Source organism: Zalophus californianus, chromosome 3 (assembly GCF_009762305.2).
Source record: "Zalophus californianus isolate mZalCal1 chromosome 3, mZalCal1.pri.v2, whole genome shotgun sequence".
In the NCBI taxonomy this organism is placed as follows: domain Eukaryota; kingdom Metazoa; phylum Chordata; class Mammalia; order Carnivora; family Otariidae; genus Zalophus; species Zalophus californianus.
In genome coordinates this window covers 134,805,739-134,827,549 of record NC_045597.1, presented here as the reverse complement: position 1 = coordinate 134,827,549, position 21,811 = coordinate 134,805,739, and the positions used below count along the sequence as shown (strand labels likewise).

The 21,811-nt window shown below is 40.3% G+C and overlaps 1 protein-coding gene across 7 annotated transcripts in view; it reads left to right on the top strand.

Moving 5' to 3' along the window:
- The window catches only part of METTL8 (methyltransferase like 8), a 170,112-nt gene that overhangs the window by 79,776 nt on the left and 68,525 nt on the right, over positions 1–21,811 (top strand). For 2 of the 7 annotated variants that reach the window (XM_027591530.1, XM_027591528.1), the window contains exons 9-10: positions 3,091–3,197; positions 3,316–3,381. In XM_027591530.1, coding sequence (XP_027447331.1) covers positions 3,091–3,197; positions 3,316–3,381 — 173 coding nt within the window. Of the gene's footprint in view, positions 1–3,090; positions 3,198–3,315; positions 3,382–4,287; positions 5,744–9,059; positions 9,363–10,126; positions 10,229–12,485; positions 14,011–21,811 lie in introns of those variants that run through there. The other 5 variants (XR_003519472.1, XR_003519470.1, XR_003519471.1 and 2 more) reach the window with 5 other exon arrangements.

Here is a 21,811-nt window from a genome sequence, read left to right as displayed (position 1 = left end):
CAGCCCTCGGAAAGTTCCTCTGCTGGTAGGTACAGACTTGACATCAACCAGTCTTTGTTTGATGAGTGCGACCCTTTTCCAAAGAAAATGAGTTAACGTGTGCTTTTTCCTTTGCAGTTACAAACTCACTAGGACCCTTTACAGTTCTTTTACTTCTCATTTAAAGATGAGCACTTTGATTGCTTGTTGAAAGACAAATTAAATTTCCAAATAAATCTGAATGAAACATATTTTTGCACCTGGTGAGAGATATCACATTCCATGAAGCTACTTTTTCCTCCCAGTTTCTATAATCTATGTCTTTGTGCTAATCTGTTTAGAATATTGGCATCATTCAGGTACTGGTAGAGAGATGTCATCTATGAATTTTGTTTCATAATTCAAATAATGAATAGTTAAAAGGATGGAGTAGGTGGATAGAGAACAAGATTTTCTATTTTACACCTATAACAGGAAATGTTTAAATTCCAATTAAGACCACAAAAACACTACTTGAAATTAGTTTAGATAGTGTATTTTCTCATGATTTGAACTGAATGTTAAAAAGAAGGGGAAGCAGATGTCTTAGAAAGATTACTGTTATCCTACAGTATGTTCATTCTATTTATTTATTATAAAATAAATGCAGATAGATGTATCATGTCCCTAGCCACTTTCTTACCTATATGGAAATGATCTAAAACTAAGATGAATGAGTAGAAGGAAGGCAACAGTAAGTGAAAAGACAGTATCTTTAGGGTCATTTGGGACTGTGGTGGTATATTCAGCCCCATGAAAGTTTTAGAAAAGTGACTTCTTGCCAGCTTGGAAAATCCATGCACAAATGAATGGCGAGCAGGTCTGCTAGACCTTGAGTCTGGGGGACCCAGCTTAAATGGGAATAAACCATAAGAGGCTACAAAAGAAGAGCTAACTGTCCTTATCACTGAAATAAAAGAAAGTACAATATGTTTACCACAGATGTAAGCATAGAGTAGGCAATCAATACAATACTCCTTTTTTTAATCTCTTCTTTTCCTTTTCCTCACCCTCCATCTAGAGTTAGATGAGGATAGCAGAGTTAGCCCACGTCAAATAAAGAAAGAAAAGGGGCCCTCTCCCATTCTTGTCTTGTCCATCTCCCCCAGCCCATGCCCACCTGCAGTCCTCAGCACTCTGGAACTTGGCACTGAGCCAAGCAAGATGGGCTGATGAAGAAAAGCAGCTCCCCACCCTTGCTTTTACCTACAACCCCAGATGTTAAAAGATAGTTGGGAAGAAAGGATTTGCAGAGGGAGATGGCTGCATTTTGCTCTTTGTTTTTCTGCATTTATGTTTCATATTTGTTTTAGTAGTAATTGCAGAAAGATATTTTTCTCTGTACGTAAGACATTTATCCTGAAAGTGAATATTTTAAGGTTTAGATATGGTTTTCTTTAATTGCCAAAGCCCAAGACCATAAACATAGTGTGAAAATAACCTCTAACAAAATAAACAAGGAAAAATACTTTGTTTCCCTTTCATGTACTTATGTTGCAGTTTTTTAAGAGAGCATTTCATTTAATTATGCTACCTCTTTCTGTTATATTTCTATCTTGTTTTCATAGTTACTTTCATTTTCTCACTATCTACTTCCTTCATAACCTGACATAAATCTGACTTTTCATTCCTTAATTCCACTGAACAGTGTTTTCATTGGAAGGCATTTACAGATTATCTGATGCAAACTCCTCACTTTTAAAATAAGAAAATCTAGACGCTTTAAGTAGCATGGATAAAGCAGAGATGGCAAGGACTCAGCACACGGGCTGCCATTTACCATTCTCTGCTCAGGACAGACACTCATAACTGATTTTGTACCCTGATTGTCATTCCTGGTGAGCTCTGTAGGCAGCCAATGTCAGTCACTCGGCATTGATATGAGATCTGAAATCTTTGCCATCTCTGACCCATAATCACACATAAGACCATGAACATTTAACCAAAAACATTAGTCAAGAGCAGTCACAAGGGGTCGTATTTGATTGGGAGCCAGATGAAAAGAACAAATAATAAAAGAAAGAAAGTAAAAGCTTCCCAGTTTTGAGCTGGGGCTTGGAGTATGACTAGAATTTAAATAGGCAGAAAGTAAGAAGGAGAGAATTCTTTGAGGGGAAAACACGTGAACAAAGGCATGGACTGCTTCAGAGCCTAGCATGTAACAGTTTGGCCAGAGTTGATGCTTCACATTAGGACGTGGTGGGAAAGATGTTGGAGAGATTGAGGCCAGTTGTAGGAGATCTTAAGGGCCCAACTAAGAAATTGAAATTTTATCCTATGGATTAAAGTCATGAACATTTTTGAGCAAAGGGATGATTTGACAAAACCATCATTTTAAGCAGAATAACTCCTCATTGATAATACAGGAAGAATTAACAGGGGGAATAATAAAGCATGTTAGGAAGTATTCTGTTTCCAGGCCTAAGGAGGTAGCAATTTGTATTAAAGGACTACCAAAGGGAAACAAAAAGGAGACAGAACGTCAATTTAAACAAAGAAGACCTAGAATTGGATGACCAGGTGGTTGTGGAGAGGCTAATGAAAGAGGAGGAAAAGAAAAGGAGTTAAGGATATCTCTGAGGTGTAACACTTCAGTGAATGGACGGTACCTTTGAACTAAATAAAGGAGAAGGAGCTAGTTTTGGAGGAAACGTGATCTCTGTTTAGATATGTGGAATTTGGGATGGCTCCACCATATTTTTTATCTTGCAAGGAAAAGGAAGCGACTTTGGCGTTTATCTGCCTTGGAACTACCGTAACTTGATATGAATACCAAGAACCATCTATGTAATTTTGCAGTACAGCTTTGACATCATATATCAAGCTCTGCAAAGACACCACTCTGGTCATTTGGGTGATTACTTAATACTCTAGGTCTTTTGAATCTGATCCTTTAGCAAGTTTTGGTATTCTTTTTCCTTTCTATACGAAGTATTTTTGGTTTTGTCGCCTTTATGTTTGTGGTGAGACTTTTTTGGCCGCATAGAGCTTCTCTTATTTTGTCTTTAAGAAAGTTAAATGTGGCATGTAAAACAAGATTTCTGCAGACAGTATCTTGCTTTGTTTTCAAAGGATGCAAGGCGTTGTAAACCGACTGTCCAATTTACTGAAACCTGGAGGAATGCTGTTATTTCGGGACTATGGAAGATATGATAAGACTCAGCTTCGTTTTAAAAGGGGTATATTCAGTTTGGAATTCTTTTCATGTGTTTTAAAGAATGCCTTGCTTATATTTTATGTCAAGTTTTTGTTTTGTTTTAAGGAATACTAAGTTACTATCACAATTATGTTTTTTAGGGCATTGCTTATCTGAAAATTTTTACGTTCGAGGAGATGGTACCAGAGCATATTTCTTTACAAAAGGTATGCTTATCTCTAAGGGAAAATAATTAGCTGTAAAAACTCTCTTTAGGGGGCGCCTGGGTGGCTCAGTCGTTAAGCGTCTGCCTTCAGCTCAGGTCATGATCCCAGGGTCCTGGGATCGAGCCCCGCATCGGGCTCCCTGCTCCGTGGGAAGCCAGCTTCTCCCTCTCCAACTCCCCCTGCTTGTGTTTCCTCTCTCTCACTGTGTCTCTCTCTGTCAAATAAATAAAATCTTTAAAAAAAACTCTCTTTGGTTACTCTGTAACCACACTGTAACTGTTCTATGTGAAAGCTTGAAAATGGCCTCTTTGTCTTTTAATCTTTTTCCAGTTGAAACTGCTTTAAAGATTCACTTGTTTCATCCTTATACCCAAATGAAGGTGTAGTCTGTTCCATTTTGGAAGTATGGTTAGCCCAGATATGAAAAAAAAAAATGATGACACAGCCAGAGGAGGGAATTTGATTTTAAGAGTCCATAGAAAATTACTTAGCTCTTGTCAATTCCTCATTTTTAAAAAAGCATTTAAAATGAATTCTGCATTCAAGGATTTTCTCCAAACTTATGTGAGTACTTTTATAATGTGCCATTTGGGGTCTCTGCAAACCAACAAAAACTCAGAACAGAGAGCACCATTCAAAATACTGAAATCTGCAGCCAGTAGTATTGTATATCTGTTTATACCTGCTCTGTTAAGCTGTTTATACTTGATGTATTTCTGTGAAGTAGAAGAAATCCACTTGGTTTCACAAGTTTCCTTAACCAATTTGTCCTAGGGAGTTTCTTGGTATAAGTGAAATTTAGATGGTCAGTCATTCCATTAATATTCCATTGTCCCTGACTGTCCCCCTCTCCCCCACCACCGTGCCCCTGTCACATAGACCCTTGATTGCCATTTTTTCTCACAGGGGAAGTCCACAATATGTTCTGCAAGGCTGGGTTAGACGAGAAGCAAAATCTGGTTGATCGTCGCTTACAAGTGAATAGGAAAAAACAAGTGAAAATGCACCGAGTGTGGGTTCAAGGCAAATTCCAGAAACCATTACACTTGACTCAAAAAACCTCCAAATTGATATTTTCACTCCTTTCTCATGGCTGAATTATGTACCATGTTAAGGTACAAACCAGAGGATTACACTGTACAAAGACTTCCGTAGATCTTTCATTTTTGAAAGGACAGTCAGAAGAAAAGAGAATTTGTATATCCTGCTGTTTATCATGGGTAAGCTCTTTTGTTTAAGCACTCGTAAATGATTTGGAAGAGTGTACCATATTCTGTGTTTTCAAAGCTTAATATGCTCAAGCTTGTTTGGGTTTATTATGTCTAACCATTTTGTTTGTACTTTGAATTTTATAAGCTTTCAATTAAATTACTGATATAAGTCAGATGATTCTGAGAAACCATACCCTGCCATTTTTTAGAAGTGCAAAAAAACCACTTGTTTATGCGTTAGTCTAACACAGTTAAACTCTCTTCCTCTCTTATCTGATACCAGGGAGGGAGCACTCCTTGTTTCCCTGGCAAGTCACAAGGCCTAGGTGAATTGTTTGTTTTCTTGTTGTCTGTTTTCCCCAAAACTCTTTTTTTTTTTAATTCAGAGACTAATGTCTGAAATAGAATTTTAGTTTCTCTTTCCTTTCCTAAAATTGGGGAAGTATGACCTATGCTAAGATTATTTTCAGGCTATTCTTAGGTGTACAAGTGGTTGTAAGCTCCCTTTAAGACAACTGTTAAACCCAAGACAATTCTTATTGCCACCTTGCCTCAAACTCAAAAAGGATATAAGTTGGCTTGCAAATTGCACTTTGTAAAAGTGGAGTTTTTAAGATTGGTTTTCCATTTGTTATATAACATATACTGAGTACTTACATTGTGCTAAATTATATGGACTAATACAGTAAATACAGACCCAGCCCTGTCTTCAAAGGGCATAGATAGGATCTGTCTGGCAAAGCAAAATGTGCACATCCCAAGCCTCTAAATCACAATCTCAGATAATATATAAACAGGTACTCAAATAGGGAACTTATTAGCTAGCACACTTTGGTTATGAGCCACAGAAATCTGGAAGAAATGGACAATCTCTTAAAGGACCACCATTGGAAAAATTCAGTTCCCACTGTTTTTCCTTTTTGAATTCACGTAAAATTCCGTTTTCTGGAAGAATGTGATTGGTCCAACTTGGGTCATGGATTCATCTCTTGACAGTTTGGGGCAGGGCAGCTTCATTGACGGTGCCACCTGAATGTATGGAATGGAGGAAAGCTCCTCAAAGGAAAGTTCCTAAAAGGAAAATGTTATCAGAAAAAGAGAGGAGAGGGTTGCTGCCCAGTCACAAACAGCAGGAGCAATAGTGGTTCCAAAGAGAGAGAAAGATTAGCTGGTGGGAAGGAAGGGGGGAGCATCAGGTTGTGGGGGGCGGTGGGTGTCAGGCTAGTCCTTGATGGGGAGAAGACAAGTGTGTTTGGTGTGGGCCATTCCCGATGATGAATCGTGGAGAAAAGATGGGGTGGGGAGTCAGCTGCCAGACAGCCTTGAATAGAGGGCACATTGGATTCTAGTCTCTAGTCTGGAGCTATCAGGTTAGTTTGTTTCTGTTGTATCCTACCCATGGCATGTTATAAATATATTTAGAGAGATTGAGGCATCCTATATGGAATGGAATGCAGTGAGGTCAGATATAGGGGCAAGGAAGACCACATAAACGTTTTTTGCATACACTTGCCTTGGTAGCAATTCCTCAGAAGTACAATATCAAGGCTTCTGTTTACATGGCATCAGTCAATAAATGCAGAAGTTAAAATGTGCCTGAGACCTTCACTAAGTTGTATTTCATAATTAAAGTGTACATTTAAAAGCCAAAATAGTCACAAAAGTATTACATACAACAAAGGCAGTTAGATCAGTTAATGTTGCTATGGGAACCCCAGCAGATCTTGTGTCTCAATTTAAAAATCATGGCCTAAGGTGATTTTAAAAACAACAGAAGGTAAAATCGTTCTCACATTCTCACACATGTAAATTGTACTCTCTCTCGGTCCTAAATAGCAGATTCAAGCCAGGCTTTTGACTGGCACAGTAAAATTCAGCTTTGTGTCTTTCTATAACGTATTATAGCATGTAGTTAACCTTTAGAAACTTCAAAAATACATCACCCAAATTTGGACTGTGAGACACAAACTGGGCTCTTTTGGGCTCTGTCTAGCATAGACCTCCAATGCCACATGGCTGCTCGGTAGGGCCATTTCTACCAGTGTCTTCTACTTGTCTGGTCAGTCTTTCTCTTGCTTAGCCACCTAAATTAGCCCCCTACTTAAAGTTTGCTGCTAGACAAAATATAGATTTTTGGCAGAGAGGGGGGAAAAAAAGGAAAGACCTGATTTGGAATATTGCCTATTGATATTAAAAAATCATGAAGTGTTGCAAATGTATCTGCTTGGGTATTAGTTTAAAATATTTGATAGCTGAATGAAATTCTGATTTCCTCATGAACATAAACCTAGGACCCATTAGTTAGGCAGAGTTTAAGATTTAAAAATTCATCTTCTGAGGGAGCTGAATTTCAAAAGGACCATTTTCTTTCTAACAGAAAAAGATGTTCCTTCGTCTTCTTACGACACAGAAACAATGAAATATTCTATATTAAAAACGCACCCTCCATTTTTCTCCACTTATAAAAATTCACTTTTGAGCATTTTCCAAATGTAAAAACTCTCGCACATGAAGAACTGTTTCAGAAGTTTGTAAGAAAGTCAAGGTAACAGTTTCTATCATTAAAAGTTTTGCATTCAGTATGACACATTTATCGTATTGAAACACCCAGTTAATGTTGACTTCTCAGAAATTATTTGCTTTGCTTGACTCAGTTCCATATGCTTTGTCTCTAAATTATGAACACATCGAGGTTTCTACCATTCTGCAATCTAGTTACTATACTCTAGTTTGTATGTGAAAACTCACCCATATTTAGACTGCTAAACTTCAGGTAGATTAAATTCTTGCCCCCAGACTCCTACCCTGTATTTCTATGGTTTTCCAACTCCTCAAAGGCAAGTTCTGAAGCCTGAATATATCGCTCGTGGTTACTTCTAATTGGTTTTAATGTTTATTATGCTCCTCACAAGTGCAGATAACTTCACATTTGCATCACTAATAGACCTCTTTCAGAGCCTTCGCTGCTCCTGCTTCCTGCGTCCATTAGTCATCAGTAGACGACAAGTTGGCTGGGTATTCCCCACCGCCCGCCCCCCCCCCCCACCGACTTGTGAAAGTGCCTTGTAAATTCTAAAGCACTGAATATATGTGAGGTATTGTTATTAATACCAACATCTACAGTCTACAAGGCAGCATACAGAGTATTCCAGCAACAAACTTTTTCAGTGGTTTTATGAGACCCTGTGAGAAAGACAGTAAGATGTGGTGGAAAAGTATTGCCTCGGAGTCAAACAGAAAGTATGGGTCTTGGTTCCTTGTGAACCACTTAGCTACTCTTAGTTTAGCAACCAGTGCTGAGTCTTTTATATACGATATTTTTTTATTTATTATTTATTTGAGAGAGAATGAGAGAGAGAGAGCATGAGAGGGGGGAGGGTCAGAGGGAGAAGCAGACTCCCCGCCGAGCAGGGAGCCCGATGCGGGACTTGATCCCGGGACTCCTGGATCATGACCTGAGCCGAAGGCAGTTGCTTAACCAACTGAGCCACCCAGGCACCCTATATACGATATTTTTATATATTACATTATTACTTCATTTAATCTTCAAACTCCTATGACTTCATCTCTATTCGGACCATTTAACAGATGAGACTAGGGCTCTGAGATTTGGGGTAACTTGCCCAGGATGTCACCACCAATCCGTGGCAGAGCCACAGTTTGGACCCACAACTGTCTGATTCCAAAACCTCTAGTCTCCTCAGCACACTTTTAATCGATAGCTCACATGCTGCTGGGAAAGCTGCTGGAGAAGAAAAAGAGCTCCTGAATCAAGCGGAGAATTATAGCAATGGGTAGGAGTTTGGATGAGACAATCTACAAGGTGACAGCTCATTCTAGATCCAGTGATTCTATGAAATAAGTATGTTGTACTTGTCCATAGTTAACAAACTGGGAAGGAAAAGAAGGAAAGGAACTGAGAGGAATGACAAAGAAAAGCTTTCAATCAGTTCTTTTCAGCATTCTGCATATGTTTACTTCTGCTCCCGCCCCACCCCCTTCAGGCTTCCACTTGGCTCCCCTCCGAGCGAGCCAGCCAGCTAGCGGAGCACCCATTGCTTGCATACTCCTCACTTACAGGAAAAAAAAAAAAAAAGCAGTCTGAAAAAGCCCTTAAAATGTCTTCCAAGGGATTCAGCTTTAGTATAATGTAAAAGATGTGAATTAAGGGATTGTCAGTAATAAAACATGAGTGAAAACATCTTTATTTTAAAACATTGTATGTACATTAATGGCACATTAATGCCAATTCAAGCATAAAATGTTGAGCATTTCTTGGAATATGGTTTGGGATTTGAGAGGCACAAAGGTACCTGCAAGATGGCTCTGGTGTTGTTATAAATATAAATAGAAGTAAAATAACAGTTGCATCTTCATTTATAATGAATCTTACATTGTGGTTTCAAAGCTACAGAGGAGAGTGGATGCCAAAATCTGTCTTTCATTAACATATGCCTTACATGACAGGGAAGAGGTGTTGAAGACAAAATTACTTTTCCCTCTGAGTATGAATCAGCAACATGCAGTAACAAGTAATAACAGTTCTTGTGTATGAGTGCCTGCAGAAGGTAAGAAAAACAGCCTCAAATTGAAAATGCAAGTGCACCTGCTGGAGAGGCCCAGGAGGCTGCAGAGCACAGCCCCCTTGAACACCCTCCTGAAGTATCTCTGAGCACAGTGACCCCAACTCTGGCAAGCCACGCTGGCTTGAGATGAACGGAGCACATTAAAATCTCCAGATGGTCAGAGAGAGCCCACCCTCAGCTGCCCTTGGGGCTACAAGGCACTACTTGTTCAAGAGTTTAAAACAGCTGCTTTGGATTCTGTAGCGCATGTGGTTTCACAGCCACTTAACCTTTAGTAAGGAACAGCTAGAGGCAGGTGAATGAATAAAAATACACGTTAACATTTCATAAGGAGGAAAAGAAATCAATACTTAAGGAACTCATGGACTTCAAATAGTCACAAATAGCGTCCAGTTAGCTGTGTCCCTGGCTTCCCAGGGATTTGCGTCTTTATCTTTGATTTTCTCCAGCAGATAGGCACTAAGTTGAGCCTGGGCCCCAGAAAATATATGCTTTTCTATCAGATGTTGCCTACCAAGTCAAGTGAGCCATTGATCGCCTCTTAAAAAGCCCCCAAGCATCATCTCTCCAGCTTGGGCTGATGGGTTTGGTCCAGGGGAACTATGAGTTTTGTTATGCTTATACAAATTCTTTGGCAGTTCTTTCAGTCTCTTGCTCCTTTATGTGACACTTCTAGCTCATTGAAGAAAAAGCAAAAATGAGTTCTCAGTTAATCTTTATGTATTGATGATTATTGGTTCTTTCAAAATCATTGAGGAATGGCACTCACCCTTCAAGTCTAAGCCTTTCTCATTGGGAAAAAGAGCTAAAACTCTGTGACTTCATAAAATTAACGATGAGATGCCGTTGAGTAATTTGCATTGGTTTTGGGGGGTTTGTAAATGCTATGTATTTAACACAGGCAACACTATGCAGTTGCTGCCTCATTTCTCTTACCTGTCTCCCAAGGGTGATTTGTCTTCTACCTGAGGCTGTCCTACTCAACAGAATGTTTGGCGTAAAGAATCTGATAGCTCTCCGTATATCTTTAGTTATGCCCCAGTCCCTCAGGTAAGCTGAGACCGTGTCCCCTCAAGCAGCATTTGGAACTCGCACTGAAAATCACCTGAAAGAGAATGACTGAAATTGCCTGCATCACATGCTGCATTGAAGCAAGGAAATTTCTGTCTCCAAGGATAATTGCTTTTCTCATTGCTCATACTTCTTCCTCCACAGCCCTCATTTATTTTAATGTATATATTCTACTTTGACTCTCTAGAAGGTATTTTTAAAGTTTTTTAAAAATCCAAATGAAAGATGAAATTCACGATCCAGAAAAGTATTTATTCTATTTATCCTTTCCATGAATGTATTCTTAATCAACCGGTCTGATTGTCTCTTCATTTGCAGCTTTGTTTCCTAATAGAACACTTGGGCTCTGGAGATTAGCGAGACAAAGCTTCATTATAACCATCCTTGTTTTACTCCCATTTCTTATATGGTTTCTCATCCTAACTCACTCTCCAGGTGCTTCTTTCTCTTGCCAAATAGTGCAAGGAAACACTTTTGCAGATCTTTTGTTTACTTTGGAAAAAACACTGATCCAGTCTTTCCCATTCGGGAGTGCTGCTCATTTCCTGACTGGCCTTTAAAGTTTGGCTCAGTAGCAACTTGGGGATTTGTTTTCTACCCAGAGTGGAAGGAGTTGGGTGCCCATCAGCCCCATGCTGGAATGAGAATTAAGTTCTGCTCATTCCCTGGATAAGCAAGCTGATGTTTTCCTCATAGTTTCTTTTTCTTTCCCCATTCCTCAAAGTTTTAATGTTAGTCATTTAGCTTTCACTTTTTAAAAAGGCATTTTAATAGGGTTATCTCTCCTCCAAGTGCTGGCAGAAGCTGATCATGTACACAGGGGAACTCTCAAGAATAATGAATTCCCTGTTTGCTGGGTTCTACCTACAATTCAGTGTGCTGTGTACCACGCGGTGGGCTTGCCCCTGCTCCAAATCCACTGCCACTTGCCTGGCCTGGTCTAGAAGGACCTGCTACACCAAAAGAATTTGGCTTGTGCTACCTCACTTTCTAGGTCCCCAAGACTGCTAAGTTAATGAAGTTTTGGTTATTACCCAGTTGAACATTTTCTTATTTCATGTAAGTTTTATAAATTTTTTTGTGCTTTCTTCTCTTTGGCACATTTACATTAAATTTCATTCTAGTTATGCAACTGTCTATACTTAATTATGTTTGTATATGAGTATAAGTCACTTTCTGTTCATCCTACCTTGGGGAATTTATTCATAGTTTCTTATGAGGTCAGTAACTTTCCAAAGAGGGGGGCTTTCTAAACCAGAAGCCTATACTTTTCTATATCCATGCATTTTTACATTAAAATGTATGTTTGGACTAGCAAAGTTTGTTAGTTTTTTGTTTTGTTTTTTAAGATTTTTATTCATTTGAGAGAGTGTGAGCGAGAGAGAGAGAGAGAGCATGAGTGGGGGGAGGGTGAAGGGGGGAGGATGAAGGGGGGAGGAGCAGAGGGAGAGGGAGAAGCAGACTCCCCACAGAGCAGGGAGCCCAACGCCATGCTACCCAATGCAAAGTGGCACTTGATCCCCAGGACCCTGGGATCATGTCCTGAGCCAAAGGCAGATGCTTAACAGATTGAGCCACCCAGGCGCCCCTGAAGTAGCAAAGTTGAATGATAAAAATAAAAACACTGACAAAGATCTTAACTACATCAAGGGGGTGGGTACTGTCTTTAAGGACTTAATCTGTAATATAAAGTAATATCACAAATATAATACCTTATTTGCGGGTGGGGAAAATACAGACAAAGATAAAGCTATTGGCATAGACAAGGTCTAGTTGAGGAGGCATATACTGCTGTCAATACTGGTGACAAAGAATCTAGGCTCAGTCATCCCTCCAGCTCAGCCAGGCATAGATAGTCACCATAAGGAAGGGCTACCAGAAAAAGCAAGCCACATTCTGGCTTAGAGAAGGTAGGCAGTGTTCACAGGTAGATTAGCCAGAAACTGCTCCAGTGACCCAAAGAAAAATGCAAGGTCAGAGAGAATTGTAGCAAGAGTGACTTGTAACTGAATCTCAGAGAAATGGACTGTAAGCTTTAATGCCCCCTGGCCTAGCTCAGGAAGAGCTAAAGAAAGAGCCCTAAGTGGGCCTTGGAAATGGGAAGGCTGCAGAGGCCATGAGCTTTTTTCTGTTTACCTGAAGTGTACCGTAGAAATGGCTGGTAAGACATTTTGTTCTTGATACTTTTTAGAAGAGCAAAGACTCACTTTGATCTGATTCTTCCTTTTGATTCCAGAGCCCTTGTGTTTTCCATCATGATGTGTCAAAACGTGTGTATTTATTGATCTTCAAAAACCTGGAAAGATGAGACACAACTTTAGGAGAAACATACCCAGAGAAGTACAGGCAGAAAGGGGCATTGAGCCAGAAGATTGCCCTCCTTCACCAGTGTGGCAGAGGAAGGTCTGGCTTCTACTTTGCAGAAGGTACAGATTAGGTATCAATATAGTGTGGTCACCAAGTGAGTGATTCATGATCTGTGATCCTCTGCAAGAAGATTAATGGAAGGCAAATGAAGAATACAGGCTAGCATAGCCTATGAGACAAGGCTTCAATGTACAGTCTCTGCCATTTGGTGAGGTTTGAGAGAGGACCCCAGAGTAATACCTCTGTGTTCCTGCCCAAACTGTAAACCAGCTGAGAGAAGCTGATACTGGAGAAAATGGCTCAGGGGACATGGGAACAATTGCCTTCCTACTACTGAGTCCAAGAATCAAGACCCACAGCTGAACAGCCACAGGACTCTGCTCACGGGGGTCGGCCTCTGCATAGCCTTGTACAGAGTCACCAGTTTCCAAGAGAAAGTGAAGGAGGACTGGGTTAAATGTGCCTGATTCATTTCCCAAATTCACTTTCTATGAGGCACTTCTCCTAGGAATGAGGAGAGCAGGATTAAAGAGACCAGGTGGGTCCCTCCACATGACAAGAAACAACAGGAGTGGGCAATTACCTAAACCATTTATGAGTGCTCAGTCAACCCATGCCACGTTTACTGGGGCTAGAGCAATGTGGAGTGGACTCTCCTATGCTCTTTGTGACTTGCTGAGTAGTCTGCTTAGAGAGAGAGGCCAGCCAGCAGTTTTTCAGCATTTACCTAGAAGCCTGGGGTCCATAGGCATCTGCCTCAGCGATGGATGGAATCTTCAGGGTATGCACTGACACATGTAGATGGTTGGAATCCTGGGGACTAAAGTCAAAGTGAGTTTCCAAAGGTATTTCCAGTGACTTATTCTGGGAACCTTACCATACTTAAATCTTTACTAGACTGCTCAATAAACGGCCGGGAGGCCTAGCAACTCTGTCAAGCACCATCTCTACATTCACTTGCATAACGAATAACTGGCTCTAGACCAACACTTCTCAAACTACCTGAGGTAAAGATCCAGTTGTTGCTTTTTGTTTTGTTTTGCACATTTGCAACCTGTCATAGACCAATGCTTTACAAAGATGAATTACTAGAAAAAAAGATGTCCTCCAGTTGCTCTCATTGTGTTTCCTGCTGTCTGCCCTCTCTCCAGCAATCTCACCTGATGATCTCCCCGGCAGCCAGTGCATACCAGCTACATGTTAGGCCCTGCTCTAGGGTTTGGAAATGAAGGGATGAGCAGGAAAAAATAAAGATGGGCAATATACAAGCCCAAGGTTTTTATTAGATTCAACAGATCTTAATTTATTTGGTTACTCCACTTACCTTGTCATGGGCTGGGAATGAAACAGACCAGCACCTGCCCACAGCCCACACTTGAGCTGCCTGACTCTAGACCATAGGGAGACTAAAACTCCACATCACAGTATTCGATCAGCTTCACCTCCTGAACCCTGTGGTCTTTCTTCACTATGGGGGGCATCCACTGCTAGGACTGGGCTCTTGCACCTAGAAAATGCTTAGTCCAGGTGCTCCATGCTGTTCCTGGTACCTTTTCACGTACTTGGCTGTGTGAAGCACACAAAACCACACCACATCACCCTGCTCTCACCAGGATTCCTGGTGGTTATTTTTCCTTTTACTTGTTCACTTTTTTCAAAATGATTTTTTTCTGAATATGTGAATAGGTGCCTAATAGTTTCTAGGCTGATTTAAAATGGAAAGGGAGATGATTCTTTTCTTTTATTAAAGTCAAAACGTGTGATTTTTTCCCCCATTTAATGGTATTTTAAAGACTGAGTTGATGCCAGACTCAAAGAACACGGAGAACTTGGGGAAAGGCCAGAGACAGATAAAAGATTATTAGTAGTTTGTTTATAAAGGCCATGATTAGAAGCTGAAGAAAATGTGTTAATTTACCGTAGAAGAAGAGCACACCAGAAGATGAGAATGGTAGCTCCCAGGTAGAAACAGGCAAACAGGGTTCTCAGAGAAAAAACATGGGACCCATTTAGATATAAATTCTAGCTTTGCTGTTGTTGGTTGTGTAACCTTAAGCAAAATACTTAACATCTCTGAGCCTCAGTGTCCTCAACTGTAAATTGGAGATGATCCTGCTTACCTGAAGATTGTTGCAAGGACAAAATACAAAGCACATCAAATGTGAGGCATGGTACCTGAAGATGTTTGGTGCTTAACAAGTGGTAATTATTTAATCTATCACTAATAGATTATTTTATTTTTTTACAAAGGATGATCAAGTCTGTCTCTTTTGGGGGGGGTGAACTCCCCCTGCGGTATAAATAATTTAAATTAGCCATAAGAAAATTCCTAACTATGGGCGCCTGGGTGGCTCAGATGGTTAAGTGTCTGCCTTCGGCTCAGGTCATGATCCCAGGTCCTGGGATCAAGTCCCGCATTGGGCTCTCTGCTCCTTGGGAGCCTGCTTCTCCCTCTGCTTCTCTCTCTCTCTCCCTCTGTCTCTCATGAATAAATAAATAAAATTTAAAAAAAAAAGAAAATTCCTAACTATGAAGAGTTGAGGGGTTTTTTGTTTTGTTTTGTTAAGATTTATTTATTTATTTTTAGGGGGAAGAGAGAGAGAGAGAGAGCACACATGCACATGAGCCATGAGAGGGAGAGAGGGAGAGAATCTCAAGCAAACTCCTCACTGAGTACAGAGCCCGATGCGGGGCTCAATCTCATGATACTGAGATTATGACCTGAGCTGAAACTAAGAGTTGGATGCTCAACTGACCTAGCCACTCAGGCATCCCAAGAATTGAGTTTTTTTTAATTTCAGAAAGTCATTACTATTTCCTTGGCTCATGTTCAGTTCTGTTCAAACATTTATTAAGCATGCACTGTGTGCCAGAAACTGTGCTGGACACTGACAATGCTAGACTTGGTCCTTGCTCCTTAGATGGCTGCAACGTAGAATGGATGCCCATTTATCTGAAATGTGGTATCTCCCACTTGAATTGACTGGCTCAGCTGGCCACTTACTTAAACCTCTTGGCTCCATTGGCCAGCACTGCCACAGTCTACTGTACCATATCCATTGGCATCCTCATTTTTGAAACCCTTTCCGAGGCCCTCTGTGAACAAATCTAGTCATGTGCTACCCAGTGAAAGCCAAACAAAGCATGTGAAACGAGTCCTCAAGTTACAGCCCCTGTACCTATGCCCTCTGGTGTCCAAGGTCACTTCTAATAATGCTACCGCTACACAGACCACCTCCTTCACAGCATTTAGGGCTTTCACTCACAATGCCTCTCAGCACCATTCCGCATCACCACAATCCATCTAACTGGTCACAATTGAGATGAAATATGGGCTGCCTTCAAGAGATCTAAAAGACTCTAACAGGGCTACAAAGCTCTAATTCTTGCCCATCCCCCATTCACCGGAGTTGGTCATCCAAACTGGGAACCTGATCTGGCTTACCTCTTGTCACATTTGTCACCTGAACCTCACATAATCTCAAAAACTTGTCCTTGTGGAGCCCAGAAATAAACCTCACATATACGGTCAAAAGACTTTGAAAGGATACCAACACTGGGTCACCTAGGTGGCTCAGTCAGTTGAGCATCTCACTCTTGATTTTGGCTCAGGTTGTGAATTCGGGGTCATGATCTCAAGGCTGTGGGATCAAGCCCCACTTAGAGCCCAGCATAGGGCTCCACACTCAGCGGGGAGTCTGCTCTCCTTCTCCCTCTCCCCCTGCTCCCATGCTCTCTCTCAAATAGGTAAATAAATCTTAAAAAAAAAAAAAAAAAGGATACCAACACCGATAGGGAAAGGACAATCTTCTCAACAAATTGTGTTGGGAAAACAATATCCACCTGCAAAATAATTAAGTTGGACCCTTACTTTACAAAACATAAAGAACTCAAAATGGATTAAAAAACCTAAATATAAAAGACCTAAAACTATGAAACTCTTAAAAGAAAATACAGGAGCAAACAATGAATCATGGAACACTACATCAAAAACTAATGACGTAATGTATGGTGATTAACATAACATAATAAAAATAAATTAATTAAAAAAACACAAGAGAAAAGCTTCATAACACAAGTTTAGCAATGACTACTTGGAATAAGACACCAAAAGCACAAGTAAAAGAATCTTTTTGTAATCCAAAAAGATCGATTAGACTACATCAAAATTAAAAACTTTTGTACATCAAAGGACACAACCAAGTGAAAGAGTAACTCACAAAATGGGAGAAAATATTTGCAAATTATATATTTGATAAGGGGTTAATATCCAGAATATATGAAGAACTTCTACTGAACAACAACAAAAAAAACCCAATTCTAAAGTGAGCAAAGGACTTAAATAGACATTTCATCAGAGAAGGTACACGGATGGCCAGTAAGCATATGAAAAGATGGTGGACATCACTAATTAAAACCATTGCACCTCCGGCGCCTGGGTGGCTCAGTTGGTTGAGCGACTGCCTTCGGCTCAGGTCGTGATCCTGGAGTCCCTGGATCGAGTCCTGCATCGGGCTCCCTGCTCAGCAGGAAGTTTGCTTCTCCCTCTGACCCTCCCCCCTCTCATGCTCTCTCTCTCTCTCTCTCTCTCTCTCTATCTCATTCTGTCTCTCAAATAAAATCTTTAAAAAAAAAGAAACCATTGCACTTCACACCTATTAGAATGACTATCACCAAGACACACAAAATCACAGATGTTGGCAAGGATTGGGAGAAATTAGAATGCTTGTACACTATTGGTGGGAAGGTAAAATGGTGCAGCATTTATGGAAACATGGCGGTGCCTCAAAAAATTGAAAATAGAATTACCATATGACCCAGAAATTCCACTTCTGGATATATATCCAAAATAATTGAAAGCAGAGACCCAAAGAGATATTTGTACATCCATGTTCATAGCAGCATTATTCACAATAACTGAGAGGGGGAAGCAACCTAAGTGTCCATCAGCAGATGAATGGGTAAATAAAACATGGCACATACATACAAAGGAATATTATTCAGCCTTAAAAAGGAAAGAAATTCTGACACATGCTACAACATGGGTGAACCTTGAGGACATTGTGCTGAGTAAAATAAGTCACAGAAGGACAAATACAGTATGTTCCGCTCCACCTCCATTTGAGGTACCTGGAATAGTCAAATTCACAGAGACAGAAAGTAGAATTGTGGTTACCAGGGGCTGTGATACAGGAAATGGGGAGTTCCTGTTTAATGGGTAGAGTTTTAGTTTTGCAAAATAAAAAGAGTTCTGTGGATGACTGGTAGTGATGGTAGCAGAACAATGTGACTGAATGCACTTAACGTCACTGAGCTGTACACTAAAAATGATTAAGATGGTAAATTTTATGTTTGGTGTACTTTACCACAATATTTAAAAGGAAAAAGAAAATTAGCTCTTGTGTTCAGCCTGGCCTTCCAAAATCTTGAACTTGCTGCCTTCTATCTCTAGCTCTCTAGCCTTCCCACCCTCTGTCCACACACACCACCCTGTCTCCTGCCATTCCTCACCATGCCCAGCCCACTTGGACTTGGCCTGGCAGTTTCCATACACACTCATTGTCTGGTCCCAGTAGACGGGACCCAAGTACAGGAGATCCTGGGCTTCCACCACCACAGGACTTTCTCATAACCTTCCACCCCTAAGTATGGATCATCAAAACCCTTCACCAAGCAAACCTGGGAAAGTTTCAGCCCTTCCACAAACCCTCATGGTTAGGAGTGATGGGTAAGTGGAAGGGGACCAGAAGCAAAAGTGTTACATTTGACTTTCCCCACAGTGTGCTGGCATGACATTAAGAAGAACCCTAGTATTTGTTGAGGGCCTTAATTTGGAATTCTGCCTTCTGACCAGAATTTTCCTTTTTCTGACCTTGCATCTCCCTTCAGAGTTTATGCTTATCTCTTACCTCAGTTTCCCTGCTATTTCAATCCAAATGTCCCCTCCAGCTATGCTGCCAACAGCTTGGTTCCAGGGAGTGTCACTCCCAGCAGGCCCTTCTGAACAGATAGGACATGACCAGAAGTCACAGATGGCCAACGTGGGAGGGAGGGGGGCAACAGAAAAAGGTCCATGCTACCAATTTCAATATTTCCTTGGTTTTATTATTATTATTATTTAAAGATTGTATTTATTTATTTGACAAGGAGAGACACAGCGAGAGATGGAACACAAGCAGGGGGAGTGGGAGAGGGAGAAGCAGGCTTCCTGCTGAGAAGGGAGCCCAATGCAGGCCTTGATTCCAGGACCCTGGGATCATGACCTGAGCCGAAGGCAGACGCTTAACGACTGAGCCATTCAGGCGCCCCTATTTCCTTGGTTTTAAAGAATATTTAGATCAGGTGATCAAGCTAAAAGTTTTGATTGCATAAAAGAGACCATATACACTTCCTAGTTTGCCCTTTTTTGTAAAAAGCTCATTATTTTGAACTTTTTTTGAACCACCCCTGGTTGGTTGTTTATCTCTGCCCATTCTACTCTGTGATTAACCACTAGTCTTAATTCTCCTAAATCCTTTATGTACTCAAAGGTGGTTTGCAAACTAGCAGTGTCAGCATCACCAGGGGAGGTCGTTAGAAATTTAGCATCTCCAGGCACCTGAGTGGCTCAGTCAGTTGAACGTCTGACTCTTGATTTCAGCTCAGGTCATGACCTCAGGGTCTTGTGATCAAACCCCGCATTGGGCTCCCTGCTCAATGGGGAGTCTGCTTCCCTTCTCCCTCTCCCTCTGTACTTCCCCCAGCTCAAGCATTCTCTCTCTCTCTCACTCTCTGTCTCTCAAATAAATAAATAATCTTAAAAAGAAAAAAAAGAAATACAGAATCTCAAGCTCTACCCCAGACCTATCAAATCAGGATCTGCATTTTAACATCTCCTGGGTAATTTATATACACATTAAATCTAGAACTGTCCTAGAAAATGTCTAACTGCTCCCACTGGAGCAAATGGATCACTACCTTAGCTTGTTCATTAGAAACATCTGGGAAGCTCTTAAAATTACTGATGGCGGTGTCCCACCACCAGATTCTGATTTCATCCATCTACCAGGACGCTGGGCATTGATTGGTTGTTGTTGTTGTTTTAAGATTTTATTTGTAAGTCATCTCTACACCCAATGTGGGACTGGAACTCACAACCTAGAGATCAAGAGTCGCTCATTCTACCAACTGAGCCAGCCAGGCACCCCTGGTTGGTTGTTTTTTATTCTCAGAGGTTTTGTTGTTTAGCCAAAGCTGAGAACCCCTGAGTTAGAGTGTAACTTAAAGGAAAATATCCCAGAGAATTCCATGAAATTTAAACTGGTTTAGAGATGTAAAAAATCAGAGTAAAATTATTTAGTTTGAATGAGTTTCTTAACCTAAATATGTGAATATTAACTTGAAACTACAGATTGTATGAATAAGTAATTTCTCCTTAAATTCTAACTTTCTTATTCCTTATTTTTGTCTTATTTTCTATTTCCTCAGTCCTTAAAGTGTTTCAGCAGCTCTCTTAACTTCTATTAAATGGCGTCCAGGGTTTTCCACCAAGCCCATTGAGAGGGCCTCGCTCCTGTCCCAGTGCCCAAAGCTGGTGCTGCTTCCAGCTGCTGACAAGGCTCAGGTACACGGTACTGGTGGGAGCAGCCATCACTATGACTTTGGCTGCTGGTGTTACTGGGTTGAGGCCACTCTGCCCAAGCAGGTTTGAATACCAGTAGTAAGCACACCATAGCCTCAGGTTGTCCTTTTACATACTCCTTGCAAATGAGCCTTGTAGTCTTGGTATAAACTGCCCCCCCACCTCTGCCAAACTGGAACAACTTCAGTATCCCCACACCAATCTGCCACTTCCAGAATTTCTTTAGCCTTTCCCTGTGTTTATTGTTTGCCATGTTTCCTTTCAAAGAGCCCAGCCAAAATTTATCGTAATCTAAGTGGATTTAGAGTAGAGAGCTTCACCTGACACATGCCTGAAGACATACGGGTGAGTAGATGAGGGCCTCTCAGCAAGGCTTAGTAAACATTTATATATTCAATATAGAAATATTCATTTCTATACCAGAAACTAGCTTTTAAGAGGTTTAAATAGATTTTTTTAGTCAGTCAGTGTTGGAAAACTTTTTAATGTTTGAAAGTGAAATTCAATTTAATTGATTTATCAAATCTTAATTGAATTCCTGCTGTTACCATCACAGGAAAATGACTAGCAGCTTTTCCATTGTTACTAAAATACTCATCATCTTTATAAATATTTTGACATGGCTTAAACGCCAAAAATATGCATGATGTGTACTATATAGTCAAGAATTAAACAGGGCTCTGCTTTGACATAAAGCTTATTTCAGGTGGGGAAAGAAGGCAGCTGATAGTGCAGTAAGAGAGTAGAATTAGATAAAAATAGTCTTTTTTATTGACATGATATATTTGAAGATAGGATCCTAACAATTTAATTTCTCATTGAGAAGTGTACCCTAAATGTACCCAAGGCTGATTTGCATTTTTGGGTTGTAAATTCTGGCTCCAAATTCAGTATGTGTCATTGAGGAAGTCAGTCTTTTTCTGCCTCAGAGTATTTAGCTACAAAATTAGGAAGTTGTACCGAGAGTTCGATAAGGTCCCTTCCAGCTCTAAAAGTCAATGATTCTCTGAATTCTGAGCTAAATTACATGTTATCAAAGGGCAAAAACACCGTCTTATATTTTTTCCCAACTTTTAGTTTTGCCAACATATAGAAAGCAACAGAAATAAAGGCTACTAAAATTAGGTTAAAAATGGATTTAAGATGCCATCCTAATGGATAATGCCTCAAGTATTATCATTTTATGTTCCATTCTGGACTTTGAACATGTGTATACATAGTTTTACATAATTGCAACTGTAAAATAGGTAAAATTTTATATCTGGCTTACTTTACTTGATCCTATATAACATTCTTATACTGTTATCACTTATAATGATAGTTTAAATGGCTGCATGATATTCTGTTTCATTCCTGTACCAAAGTTTGCCTAAGTATTTCTTGTATTTGGAAATTTAGATTGCTTTCAATATTTGATAACATAAAGAATGCTGCGGCAAACTTTCTGTTCATATGACTTTCGCTTGAATAACTTTCTAAGAATAAATTTCTAGGTGTATGATTACTGAGTTAAAGGGAGCCTCTTTATGGTTGTTTGTTAAGTATTGACAAATGGCTTTCCTAAAAACTTGCAC